Source organism: Fulmarus glacialis, unplaced genomic scaffold (genome assembly GCF_000690835.1).
Source record: "Fulmarus glacialis isolate BGI_N327 unplaced genomic scaffold, ASM69083v1 scaffold47003, whole genome shotgun sequence".
Lineage (NCBI taxonomy): Eukaryota > Metazoa > Chordata > Aves > Procellariiformes > Procellariidae > Fulmarus > Fulmarus glacialis.
Genome location: NW_009201884.1, coordinates 1 through 14,600, shown reverse-complemented (window position 1 = coordinate 14,600; position 14,600 = coordinate 1). Strand labels below are relative to the sequence as shown.

General features: G+C 37.0%; 1 protein-coding gene across 1 annotated transcript; it reads right to left on the bottom strand.

Annotated features, from left to right (window-relative positions):
• Window positions 1-3,184: 3,184 nt before the first annotated feature.
• LOC104074092 (3-hydroxymethyl-3-methylglutaryl-CoA lyase, cytoplasmic-like) lies at window positions 3,185-14,237 on the bottom strand. Its single transcript, XM_009574085.1, has 5 exons — window positions 14,154-14,237; window positions 11,948-12,025; window positions 10,879-10,986; window positions 5,194-5,289; window positions 3,185-3,359 (listed from the first exon to the last, which is right to left on the bottom strand). The coding sequence occupies exons 1-5, from the start codon at window positions 14,235-14,237 to the stop codon at window positions 3,207-3,209; spliced, it is 519 nt and encodes a 172-aa protein (XP_009572380.1). The 3' UTR covers window positions 3,185-3,206.
• Window positions 14,238-14,600: the final 363 nt, after the last annotated feature.

Below are 14,600 nucleotides of genomic sequence, written 5' to 3'. Positions count from 1 at the left end.
TTGGCTCTCCTTTTGTCATTAATATACTAAGAATGAGTGTGAACATGCAGGAACAAAACTCAATGTATCACAATACTTGGTAATTATTCTCTTGAAAACATATTTGTCTAGACTCTGATCCATAGCAACATTTTATTTCTCATTACTTACTATTTTGTCTCCTCAAAAATCTCCCTGGGAGGGATTTTTTAATAGTGTACTCAAAGTCCAAACGGATTGTGTTAACCAGTTCTATTATCTTCTAACTTATTAGCATGCTCAAAACTTTCTTTTCAATATTTTCATATACTGAAATCCATGTTCAATGGATGTTTTAGATACTCAGAATTATTACCTCAGTTAGGTTTTTTTATTATGAAATAAGGCTCCATATTCTGCAATTTAGATTCTCAGCAGATTTTTAGCAGATTAGCTACTTTATTATTGAGTTATATTAGATCCCTCTGGACAAACACCAGACAATCCTCTCCTAAAATTTTTGATTTGTTGAAGTGTAACATTAGTCCAGCATCTTATCTCCTGATGCCTCAACCTCTAATTTTCACTGAATAAATTAGTTCCCAAGCTAATATTCTGTGATGAAGATAGCTGTAACATAAACATAAATGTAGTTTCTCTTCAATATACTCATCCTCTCTAACTGGATTCTGTACTCGGTTATAATCCCACAAATCGAATGATTCTTGGCTTCCTACTTCCGAATGATTCACTTCTCTTAGACCTGTAAGCCTAAGGAAGAAAGCTATAGCTTTCATTTCCATTCACTACTTCGAATCTGTTCACTTTGTAGCATATCTGATATTAAGCAGTCCACTGTTGAAGCGTTGTGTAACATACTGCACCTGGCACAACAGACTCAATAAAATTGCCCTGCATGTACGGTGTGAGGTTTGCCTAGGTTTGCAAAGTGAAATCACAGATCTTTGTACTGGACGCACAAAGTAAGCACTTTTAAAACACAAACTGATTGTATTTTCTCTGAGTTCAATTATCTCATTTCTCTTCATCTCTGTACTGCTGTTTTTTCTCTTTGCTTCATTACCTGGTTCTTGATACCCCTCTCTTTATATCTCCTTGCTTTGTTTTCCTTCTTTTTATTCTTATTTTTTTTTTTTGGTGCTCTGCTTCTGTTTGACCATTTTCTGCTTCTTACTTCTTCCTCTCTGTATGTGCCTTCCCATCCTGCTACTTTCTCATTTTCTTCTGCTGTGTGCAGAAAAAAACCTGCCACACACAGTTCATCAGACAGTACAATAAATGTATGGGAATGTTGTAGAATCCTATCATGGGAACAGTCATTTCCATCACATCACTGTATCAGTGCCAGAATAACTGCTACTCACATATTACAAATGCCTTAGACATACAATCTGTGGAAAAAAAAGCAGCAGGTTGCCACTTTCTTAAACATGTGAAAACTAGTGCACAGAACATAAGTTAGCATTTTAAGCTCCAACATCAATCTAGAGTACACCACAGGGGCTTCTTCATCACCTGCAGTTTACTTCTTCTCGATCAGCTGAAAGGTCCGTTTGTTGACACCCATAGCTATGCAAAAACATATACAATGCATAAGCTTTGAGGTTTCCCTTGATGGTTGGTTGCCTCTACTGTGTCACTTGGTTGAATTTAGTTAGTGAAATACAGCAATATGAAACAGAAAATATTGCCTGACGTGCCTAGACATCTGACGAAACCAGAAAACAAAAGTTTACTGTAAAAATATTCACCACGTGCCTAAGGTTTGTTGCCATATACATGCTGTCTTTTCTGAATTGACTGCCTATTCCCTTATCCACACCTATCTGGGACATAAAATTCAGACATCCCTGAGCTTAATCCTCCTGGAGAACTCAAATTGCTCGTTACGTGTCCAGCTCCGAATTTAGTTCCAGAAAAATGTGGCAAACCTTGGTGGTAGAGACCTTCAGACCTCTTTTAAGAGAAGTTGCTCAGGAAGGCAAACCCTGACTCTACCTGACAGATTAGCAGCTAGGTAGAATATTTAAACTCTGGTACAAGTTCTTGTTTCTTAATACAGTGAAAGTTCTTACTTCTCTATTCAGTGATTTTCCATCTGAAACATATAACCAGGCTAGGGAGTAAGGACCCAAGCATTTATGAGCTATCCTTGGTTGGATGTGTGTGTATTAAAATCCTTGGGTTGGACAAGATGACCTCCAGAGGTCCCTCTCAACCTAAACCATTCTGTTATTCTGTGATCCTCTGAGGCTGAGGTATAACTAGAAGTCAGATCTCCCTTTCTCAAGACAAATGCTCAAACTACCACACTATTTTGCAAAAAGTGAGCAGTAGCATTACCTCATCAGTATTTCTGGAGGAAAGAGAGATCCCAGTATTTATTCCTAGACAGGTTTTCAAGCACTTAGTCTCTGAGGTATCTACCTCTATCCATTTTCAAGTCCAGGTATTTTCTGAGCACGATGTAGTTTGTATTACTAGTAATCCTCAATGAATCTCACTATTGAGTTTCTCCTTGAACCTATGTAAGCCTTTTTGCATTCACAAGGACCTTCACAAATAATCTTAGATAAGTAGCTCTGTGTAATGAAAAAGAAAATGGAAATGAAAAGGAAAGACTGTTCAAGGGCGAGTACCATTCAGGATTATTTCAAGTTTAAAAGAAGGTACTCTAGAGAATGATAAATACTGGACAATTCCAGAGTTTCATGCACTAGAGACTCCAAACACTTCAATGCCTGGAGTTTTCAGAATAAATTATATTGAGAATATTTTTTTTTCTTAGGAGTAAATTTGTTCTATCACTTTTATACCTTGATTCTACAGTGTATAAAGTGATATATTATCAATACTATAATAAAATAAAAGTATGCATGGTATTTTTTAAGGTGCAGGCAACAATGTTATGAGTTCTCAGCAGCACAAAATAAATTTTATTCTGTCATCTGTGACGATAAAAGTAAATTTGTACAATAAAATGGGTATGTTGATACACACAGCTTGTTTTCTTTCAATTTCCAGAGAGAACTAGTCACCATTAGCAGTTACAAAACATAAAGCAAAATTACTAAATATATTCAATATTTAAAAAAAAAATCACAGTAAAAACTATTATTTCAATTCATCTAAAATGTAAAAATTTGGTAGTATACTTTTTTACTGGTACAAAAAAAGCCCTGTAACAGCAACTCCAATAACTCTGTATTACTTAAGAATCTTTATATTTACCCACGCACTGGAATATTCATATTCCTTGCAGATTTAGCAACTTCTTCAAATTTTTCTATGCTTTCCTCAATGGAACAATTAATATTCATTTTGCTAAAAGATTCAGATGCTGCACCAAATACTGAGACTTCTGTAGCCCCTGCTGCAATCTGAAAAATAAATTTCAATAAAACAGAATCATAACACTATATTAAAAGATTAGATTAAGCATTTAATTCCATATGACATTCTAGAATTTTGAAGTACGTTATATCTTCCATATCTAAGTATAAGTTTCATTCCAATTTTTTTTAAATCTGTTGCATAAAAACAGATTGAATCAAACTTTGAGTTCATTCACCATGGCATATTTCCTTCCTCTTCTTAGCAATTAGGTAAACATATTTTTAAAGTGATAAATGATAAAGGTATTAAGGTGTAGGAAATCATACGAACCAACTATGAAAATAACAATGGTTGATACTTATATTCATTTTTCAGAAAAGGAAAAGATTCATGTAACAACTCTGAAATATCCATCCTCTATACAAAGCCTGTTCCTCATGAATGCCAGGAAGTCCTTCTCATGCTTAGGAAAGCTCTGTGCCTGCATGTGCCTAGAGCAGCAATAACAATAACCAACAGGGATTTCCGTGTTAGAGCCAACTCTAGGATCAAGGGCTCCATTGGTCTTGGTGTCATAGTCAATATGGATCATATGGAAAATGAGAGAGTCTCTGAGAAAAAGTCTCAGAGCAAACACCAGTCTAGAAAATGTGTAAATGTGGTGACTTCACTGAAGCGGCCATTAGCCTGAGCTTGTACTCAGTACCTCGGTACTCAGTAAATCTAGAGGCAAACTAGAATGCTGAAAGCCCAAATGATAGGAGAAGAAAACATTTAAGCTTAGGACAATAGCTAATTAATTAATTCTCACTCTCCAGTGATACTCTTGTTCTCTGAAAAGGAATGGAGCTTCTCCCTTTTCTCTCTGCTTCTGCAGGATAATGTCTAAGCTTCAGCAACCCTTACAGGAACAAATACCCTTTGAAATAGAGGGAAGAAAAAAAAAAATAGCAGCAAGAAAGAACTCAGCAATAACCTACAACTACTGTTGCATTGTTTTCCTTTCATTACATCACTAAATACGATACAGAGATATAGTAGATTTAATTCTGCTAAATTTAAATCTAATATTTTAATTAATTAATTAAACTCATACAAGCTACCATTGCAGACAAAACTGTGGCGCTATAAATCTGACTATTGATAGTTAACTCGCCTTTGTACAGGATTCTGTTTTAACAGAGATTTCATACGCAGTATAGAAACTGAATGATAGACTACACCACAAATGTCCATCAAACTTTCCAAATACGATGTATCCTACATCAAGACAAAAGCATAGAAGCATGAAAAATCTTCAGAAAACAAAGAAGTGTAAAGATTTGACTATCAATGTGTATGTTTTAAGAAGACTGAACTGCTCCATTTTCGCAATTCCAAACATTTCGGGTCTATAATTTTGAGTATTTATTTTGTATGAACTGAAACAATTTAAACTTTCAAACCCTACCAAAATAAAATGCAGAATTTAAGAAATCTAATACATTCCTATAAAGCATTTTCATTTAATTGACTCTCTCCTCATTCTTCTTCACTATTTTCCAATAAGAAGACACTCTTCAGCAACTTTTCTAGGGCCAAGTCAAAGAAGGAGAAGGAACTGTCTTTCTCTTTATACACAAGCATCATTTATAGGAACTTGCAAAGACTGTTTGATCAATACTTTCATTAAAATATGAATATATAGAGCTTAACATCACTCTGTGAATTCGCCTATTTTTCACAACAAAAACTGAGAGTTTTTAATTAAAAAAAACCTATAGCTTATTTCTAGCAGGACAGGTTATATGACATTGAATAGATAGTTTATGGTACTGAACTGAAAGCGTCTGAAACATGAAAGAGGTAATTGTGGACATCTTCTGTGAAGGCACTTACAGCAGAATGAAAACCTTGAAGATTAGGTGTGAGAACAGGATATTGGACTCCAGGATGCCGCTCAATGCCCCTCATTACTTCTTTGTGATCTGCCATCTAAAATATATCAATAATTTGCACTGATCAGCAGTTATTTTCTGATTTTATATAACTAAGTAGAAATTAGCTTCAACTGTATTTTTGCCTTCATTACGTATACAGTTCATACAAAAAGTGTAACAACAGAGGGGTTAAATTGATGTTGTACAAGCACTCTTTTTTTGCATTTCTTAACTTTTGAGTATTTGAGTTGCAAGTTTTCTAGTTCTATATGAACACAGAATTGGGGCTAAGATTTCTTTTTGGGTGTATCTGTAAAAACATAATTTGTATCATAAATTGACAGACGTGATCATGCTGATCATCAACTGTTATTGCAACTTTAAACTTACCTCAATGGACTCAATAGGTGGAATTAACAGAATAACTGACATTTTAAAACCATCCAAATCTTGAAAACTTTAGCACTCTGATAAATGCAACTTCACAATCTTAAGCATAAGTGAACCTGAATTACTCAACACTGTAATCAGCGTATTTGAAAAGACTAATCACAAGTCTATCCTTAAAAATATAGCAAAATCCAGTTTTCTGCGTAGTCTAACATTTTAATATACTTAGAATTTTCTTTCAAAAGAAGAAAATACTTCTTTATTATAGCAAAGGTCAAAGACAATTACTTTATTCAGGCATTTGTTTTCCTTAGTCTCCTCTCTCAAAAGAAACTCTGCCTTTTTAAGATATTCGTACACTTTTCTCACTCAAGATTAAATATACTCCATGTACTAATCAAGAAGATGAATCAAAGACTTATTCATGTAATAAACTGTAGATTATTCAGACAAGCACATTTTGTTGAAAGAAGTGGAGGAAAAATGAGTTTATTTTTTAATTATGTACATGCCTGAAAACAATACAGTTAATAAAACATATCCCTCATATTTCATGTCTTACAGATTTCGATTTTTAAAAAATGAATAGTGTATTTTAAATGCTTTTTAAATCAGCTTTCATAAAAGCAAATCTTCCAAGCAAACAATATTAAATTGGATTTCTGATTCTTTCCACGCTGATGAAAAGTCATTTCAGGAGTACCATATGAAAAGATACATGAACTACAAAGCTTTCGTTACTCCTTATTTTCAATGGATACTTTATTGATAGTTTTGCAGTGCCACAATTCTAAATATGTGATATTAAATTATACCAGTTTATTAAGTGACAGTACTACTGGCAACCTGGAATCTTCCTGTCACTAGTTTCCTACTACGAAAACGAATGGATTAAAAATATCAGAAAAATGCATGTATGCCTCCTCAAATGTAAGCCCGACATGTATTTATAAGGAAGGGGATATATGGTATGGAAAGTGTCTTATAGCCAGACACAACTCATTTCTCACCAGGAAACAAGTGATGGCACAAAGCAACTTTTTGTAATTGATTCTACATAAACTCAATCAGTGTGACCACCTAACATATCTGATAACCTCACAAAAAACAATTTGGTAATGCCTTAGGTTTTTAAGAACAATTTTTCATTCCTTAATTTAACATAAATAGTATCTACATTTCTGAGGGCAAGGAAGAATGTTTGAAACCAAATGATTAATTAAATGGCAAATGCTGGAACTAATTCTACACTTTAAAAATATAGTGGGACTTAAAATATACTAGAAATATACTAGAAAACCAAAATGACACTTTTTCAACCAGTATAAAGCTGCCAGGTCCAAATAATATTATATGTATTACATTTGTCCCATTACTATTTTTCCTGTAAGTAAAATCCGATTTTAATACATATTGCATGTTGTAAGATTTTAAATTGTAATAAAATATTTCTTTTCCAAATTTCTTTGAAAATAAGCTTTCTAATGGTAGGTATTTATAATTTTTGGCCATTTAGGTTATAGGTGTGGGATCCTGTTTTATATGGCACCTCACTACTGTGGAACTTTTTCTTTTAGCTTTTTTCAGTAAAAAAATCTCTGCCAAAAAAAACAGTGGATGGGAAACCATAAAACAGCTTTAAAATACTAAAAAAAGAAATAAGTGAATGAGTGATCTAAACATAACCATGAATTCTATTCCCATGACCTATGAAAAGAAAAAAGAAAGGAGCAAAGAAAAGACAAAGTCAAGACTGCACTCCCTATCAAAGCAACATAATCTTATCTTTTAAATAAAAAACATTCTAAGCACAAATTAAGCCATTAAAATAAAGTATTCAGACATGAATTTAAGATAAGAAGGGACTGTTCATTTTTTCCAAAACCGAGAAACCTGTGCTAAATTTGGTACTCCTAATGGCTCACAGGAAAAGGAAATAATTAAACAAGAAGGGAAGAAATCCACCTTTGCTTTAGACTTTTCCTTCTAATGTTTAAAAACCCCTACATTACTCTCTGTTGCTGTAACTGCCAAAGTTTGATGGCACTTGGAAAAACTTAGCCTAGCCGCTTTTAACAGACACAATCTGAAAACTCATTGCCCCTGCACTGACACCAACGAAATTTTGCATTATCGGTGTTCTCTTCCCCTTTCCTATTACCCTTCCTTTAGGCCCTTCCCTCGTGATCCCAGGAACACTGAAATAAATCAAAGGAGTCCCTTAGAGAATGCTGTACAGCCAGTTTGCTCTGCTAACTCATGAATAAGAAAAAGTATGATCATACCATGGTTTTCTCAGAGGAAAGCCTGGAATACAGTCCAGGCCCAGGATGCATTCTTGGTTTAAAAAGGACAAACTTTATATATGTCCTGGTTTCGGCTGGGATAGAGTTAAATTTCTTCCTAATGCTGTGGTTTGGTTTTAGTATGAGAAGAATGTTGATAACACACTGATGTTTTCAGTTGTTGCAAAGTACCCTGCCAAGGACAGCTGCCATGCTACCAAGCAGAGGCTGGGCGGGAGCACAGCCAGGACAGCCAGCCCAGCTGGCCAATGGGGTATTCCATACCATGTGACACCATGCTCAGTATATGAATGGTAGGCGTGACCCAGGAAGTACCGATCACTACTTGGTTATCGGTCAGCACGGGTGGTGAGCAATTGCATTGTGCATCACTCATGTTGTATATTCTATCATCATCATCATCATCATCATTATTAGTAGTACTAGTATTATTTTCCCTCTTCTGTTCTATTAAACTGTCTTTATCTCAACCCACGAGTTTTTTCTCATTCTTACCCTTCCGAATCTCTCCCTGTCCCATCGGGGGTGGGGGAGTGAGCGAGCGGCTGTGTGTTATTTGGTTGCCTGCCAGGTTAAACCACGACAATATACATTTTAACAGAAGATGGTGCAACAATGTTAAAAATTAAAGTATTTTCTCAAATCGATTACTTTCACGTTTTACTCTGTAAATAACTTGTATGGTCCTTACTAAACATACAAGTACTCAAATGTTTCTGTGCAAACAAGTGCGTTATTTCTTGAAAATGAGTTTAAATTACATAGACAAGTATTGACTTATTTCCTCACTTGCAGGGAATGATTAAGTTTGCACAAACAGGAGCTACATACTATACTTCAGGACTAAGCCTGAATTTGCAGTGTTAAACCTCAAATGAAAACCTGGCACTCCTAATGCTATGTAGTTTTGCTGCTGAGTTCAGAAAGGCTGGGATTTCAGCTGAATTGTAATAAATGTAAAAACTAATTTTGGAAAAATAATAAGTAAATTATTACAATTCATCAAAACTCAGTATGGCTGCTGATAGTGCTAGATCTGCAAAATGACTAACGTGCCTAACTCCTACTACATACACAAAAGTCCCAAATTTAGATCTTCTAAACACACTTCCAAATGTGGAAAATGAAATTTCATTTAGGGGAAAAGAAAAAAAGTTATGCTACCTTTCTTTTTTACATCGATGACTATTAGTTCACAGAAGAGTAGAAAAGAGGTAGGAACGACATTAAATTATATTTATAACGTGTCACCATCCCAATTCTTTAGTTACAACTGAATATTTACATAAATAAAGAGCAAAATAAAATGCACAAGTACTTTGTCTCCATTCCACAGTACAACATTAACATTGATTGTAAAGAATTTTCTCTGTATTATTAACTGCAGAAAGTCACTTCCCCTTTGTGAGCAAATTCAAAATCAGGATAGAATCTGCAACATCTCTCCTTAACTAGAATCCTTAACATGTAAGTGTATGTGTGTTTGTATGTGTGTGAATGTTTATAATGTTAGTGTTTGGAAAAGGAGGACTGCATAGTGGATAGATACACGGAAATGTACCAAGTGCAGCAGATAAAAAATGGTATTTGGCTTCAGGGAAGAGTCAAGTTTCCACGACAGTCCACACAACCTCTAGGCCTGGGGAGTCTGCTCTCCTGGTTTGGTGCTAGGGAGCTCTGTAGGGAAGTTTCCCCAGTTTGCACAAGCCCTGTGCACCTAGGTTTTCCTTCTCTGATTCTACGTCTTTGAACTGATCTTGCTTCCACAGGAAGTCTCCTCCACCATGACTGTTCCCCAGAGACCAGTCCCACTGGTGTTCATCTGGATACTCAAACTCAGTACTCTGCATCCCAACAGCTTCATATTCTCAAATCTTTATCAGTATGTCTACACTCAGCATTCTATATCCCAGCTGCCCTTTACTCAGAGGGTTGATACATCGTCCCCACACATCTTATCCTCATTCAGCATCCTGTGACCCAATCCTCTCACTCCCCATTTACTGCTGTCCCTTGCATATACACACTCATACAAATTCCTACCCTCGTGCTGCAAGAAACAGGGAATCACCTGCTAAATTATTTAAGTCTGGAGAGCAATGACAATATTTAAGATTTCTCTATGTAGCAACCATGGCAAATTGTACTCCTAGCAATTCTGTTGATCAGGGCCCGGAGTGCTCCCCTTCTTAGAGTTTAGCTGCCTGCACTCAAGGCCAGCTCATTGATAAGACAGCAACTTGAGAAGCCTCAATCAGCCTTGGAGCTCATCAATAAAAGCTGGAAAGCAGATCAGCAGGGGCTCCCCCAAACAGCTCTGTTAAGTAGTCTCCCTTTTCACTCAGAAGAAACTTTTAAGCTGAGACACTCTCATTCTTCCTCCCTGTCTAAGAAACAGTGCAGCTGCACAGCAGCAGCCAAGCCTGTACTTGGCTATGTACCCTACCGACTGGATCCTGACTATGTCTCGCAGAGTTGACTTCCCAGCTTGACCATGGATCTGCTGCATCCCTGCAGACTCACCTGAGTATGTGTACTCTTGGCTGCCCTGGTTACCCTCACCAGACTTGCTATGCTCTCACAGACTGTTGGACTGCCCTTTAAACAAGAAGGCTACAACCTCTGCTTCCCTTGTTATCGTGCTTGGCTTCCAGTTCCCCTTCCCTTCTGGAGTAACCTGCTCCCTTTAACCAGCTTTCTGCATAGCTTGCTGGCTTTTCTTCAATTTTGACTACTTTTTAATAACTAGCCCAACTTCAGCTGATCTGAATAAAAGCATAAAACTGCGTCAATGGTGTCTGACAACAGCATTCTATTTTACAAATAAACAACATATTATTTCTGTTCCATTTTCTTCTATAATCATATAGGCTATACTGCTAGAAAACTCCACTGCATGGAATGGCATTTAAATTGAAATAGTTCTGAATGGTGACGATTTTACATACCTGAGGCACCCATTTGGATGAAACAAAACTGGTCACTTCTATTGCAGGCAGGCCTGTTCTGGAAAGCCGGTTGATTAACTCAATTTTGGTATCAGTTGGGACTATCACCTACGGACACGGAGATATACTATAGTAAAGTGTTTCATGCAGTAAGAAATTTTTGTAAGTGAAATGTTCTTAGCACATAATCAACCCTTTTTTTTTTAAATAATGAACTACACTTATACATTATACCACAATTATACTGTTTCATGACAGTAGGAAGCTACTGTACAAGGAAAGCACTAGGCAGTATACATGATCCTACTCCATTTTTTGTCCACCACAAAAGAGTGAGGAAGCACTTCCATGTCATTTGTTATAGATCTAGCCTCACTAATTGTTAGTAACCAAACACCAACCTAGCAAAGAAACGACAAAGGAAATAGTAACACAGAATAGTCCAACCAGAGAAAAATGAAAAAAAACTCCACAGATGAGGCAGAGTAATTCTTCTATTCTGTTTATACTGTTAACACCTTTGATATCAGTAACAACGATATATGTAAGCTTACAAGTTTTGATACATGTACCCTATTTTACATAGTGTCTTTCAATCTTCTTCCATGCTTCCCTACCAACTCTTCAGACAAATATTATAAAAAGAGTAATTTCTTTTTCTTTCCTGCAGGAAGTGTGACAAAACCTATTGTACTATTCCTACTATAGTAGCACATGTAGCACAAACACATACTATGAAGATAGCCAATGTTTCATGGCATTTACCAGTTATGTCATGACAGACTGTGATTGATTGACAAGTCAAATACCAGAGAGAAAAATGGCAGTAGAGTAACAGAAAGGCTATTTAACCAAGTATAGCAAGAAATTATATGATTTAACATCTGGCTAAATAGTAATATACCTTTATTCTAATATACAATATATATGGTTATTAACACATAAATCAATAAATTTATTTATGGTACAAAACAGAAGAAACAAAATTAGCAGAATATATCTATTTTACACAATGAAAGTAATGCTGATATCCATGTCAAAACACACCCCTAAAAAAGAGAAAAATTACCCTTTCATTTTGTAATCCGTCTCTTGGCCCAACTTCTACAATCTTTATGTACTCAGGCAGTCCAGATGCTTGAGATTCCTGAAATACAAATCAATACTGAAACACAAAACAATGAAGGTCACTAAGATCAAAGGTACACGTTGTACTTGTCCTCTCATATGATTCTGGGTATAAAGTCATATCGTCAACAGTAACTTTGCTCACGGCCTTTAAAAATCTGTGAGAACATGTTCCACACCTTGAGTTAGGGAATAAAAGTTAAAAGCAGAAGTTATCTGCATGCATGTTCCACTGCTCCTCTGAGGCCACAAATGTTTATTATAAAAATGTACATAAAACCATAAATGAACATTGTGTTTTACAGCGTGAGAAATATTCCCATTGCAAAAAGCTTCCCAACAAACGATCCAGTCCTTCAAACTTCTAACTGAATGTTCTCAATTTAACTGAACAGTTACTTCTCCGTAAATGTTTGCAAGACCAGGCTATAAATCTGAAAAGAACAGAGCAGTCAAGAAATGTTGAAGAGATTATTAATGAAAGATGAAAGTAATTCCTCTGCCTGAAAATGAAGGTTTTAAAGAAGGATTTAGAGGAGAACAAGGAAGGCCCCTGGTAGACAAGAAGAAGAATTTTCCAGGTGTAAGGGAAGATCTGGAAAGGCAGGAGGCTGACAGTGAAAGGATGGAAGAAGGCAGCAGTAAGGTCAAAGGGCTAAGGAGAGCACAGGGAGTTGGAGGGGGAGGAAGGAGAAACAAGAGCAGAAAAGCAGGTGAAGGGAAATGAAACTTCCTTTTTCATTATTTAGCTGCTCTCTTATTGAATCAAGTTGACAGGTGTGGCAGTTAACATAACCTGGGCCTTCAAGTCCTGAAACAATTCAGAGCAGTTGCTCAGACTGACCCCCAGAAAGCTGTGTGTCTTTAAAAAACAAATCAAATGGCCAACTTGGGGCACACTGCCAGCACCTGTATGAGCTGACAGGAGGGATGTAGGCAGCCCCACCAAGAGCTCTGGAGACCCCCTGTGCTCTGTATTGCACTGAATACAGAATCCGACCCAGTGTCTCCGTTCCAGTGTTGAAAGCCTGTGCTGGGATTAGCACGAGCTACCTGTGGGACGGCTGCTCCCGCTGCACCCACCACCTCCCCTGAGAGTTAAACTCCACAGGAAGGACAACACTGCCAGCCCAGGGGGACAGCTCCCGCCCATGGGAGTCGCAGCTCGCCTGGAGACCAGAAGTCACTTCTGCAGTGTGTAAATACGGCCACTAATCTCACATCATCCGCAACCAGATGAAAAACCCCATTTTTCATCCTTCCCTGGCTAGTATCATCAGAGTTGTTTCAACCAAACGGCTGCTAATTTCTCCTCACGGTAACAGAAACTGAGCATTCCTACAGCACCTTTGGTTTCCTCCCGTGTTCTCAGTGCCCATGGATAAAAGTAAGTTCTCTGCAGCAACAGCTGCAACACTAGCCAAAATACAATAAACATATTTCAGAGCATTTATTGTGTATTTATCTGAGCCCAGTAAAAAGAATGGGAAACAGCTGTATAGTATCTATTTGATCACGTGGAACATCTGGCAAGTTAAAACTCTGTCAGGCTGTGCTAAGCCCACACTCGCTGACAGTATAAACCTACTTAAATGTGAAGGTAAAACCTTCACATCTGCTGCATATTGTTTCTCTTTTTTTAAGTTATTTTCACAAATATGGCACCACTTCAGCACTACAGGCATAAATCTGGGTTATTTCATGATTATCAGATCCTTCTTGCTACACGACAAATGCCACAGCTGCGCTATGAGAAAAACTGTGACTGGAAAAAAAAAAAAGGAGCTAAAACAGACTATGTGAACCAAAGCTTAATTTAGAGCATGAAAAATGTCCATAAAACTTCGGTGGCAAAAATGTTCAATTTCTAGGCCAAATCCTGTAAATCCTATTCAGTTCCTACTGTGGTAAAACTTTCGCTTAAATCAAAGAGCTGTACCTGTCTTTTACAGAACAGTTCACACAGCTACAGCACGTGCAGTAGCCATTCACACAGCCGTTCAGGGGATGTCTGCAGCCCTTGGATTTCGTAGGGGACAGAAGTTTGGAAGGGACATTGCAGAAAGGCATTGAAGTATTGATTTTTATTCTCCATCTGTGATATTACAAGCATACAATCTCTTTGAGCCATAGTCCACGTCTCTCACCCCCTGATTTTCTCTATAGCCTTCCTGTCCACTAGTCAGTCCCAACCTGAATTCACTGTTATTGAACACAACGCTGAGAACCATGTACGGGTTGACTCTCACAAAGCCCACACAGTGGAAACTCAAGGCAGCACTACAGACAAATCACTCTTCGAGCCAATGAGCTTAGAGTAAACATCTTGGCTCTGAGTCCAGAAGAGTCTTGCTTTGCATTGAATTTCATCTAGTTTCATCTATAGTACATTGATTGCCCCTGTCTTCAAGGTCACTCAGTTCCTCCTGTGTGGCATCCAGTGTGGTACTGATAATGTCTCCTGTCTTTCTGTCATCAGCAGGTCTTACCACCTTGATATTTTCTGATGAAAACATTTGGACTAACATGACTACCTTATTTTAACACAAACATATATTATCTAGTGCTGGACTTCAGCAAAGCCTTCGACACTG

Excerpts from the sequence above, each read along its gene's own strand:
- LOC104074092 (XM_009574085.1), bottom strand. The coding sequence starts at position 14,237 with ATGGTTCTCAGCGTTGTGTTCAATAACAGTGAATTCAGGTTGGGACTG. Across the intron at positions 10,987-11,947 it reads ACGGATTACAAAATGAAAGG|GTGATAGTCCCAACTGATAC; the intron begins GTAATTTTTCTC and ends CCGTGTCCGTAG. Across the intron at positions 3,360-5,193 it reads TTCAAGGTTTTCATTCTGCT|ATTGCAGCAGGGGCTACAGA; the intron begins GTAAGTGCCTTC and ends TTTATTTTTCAG.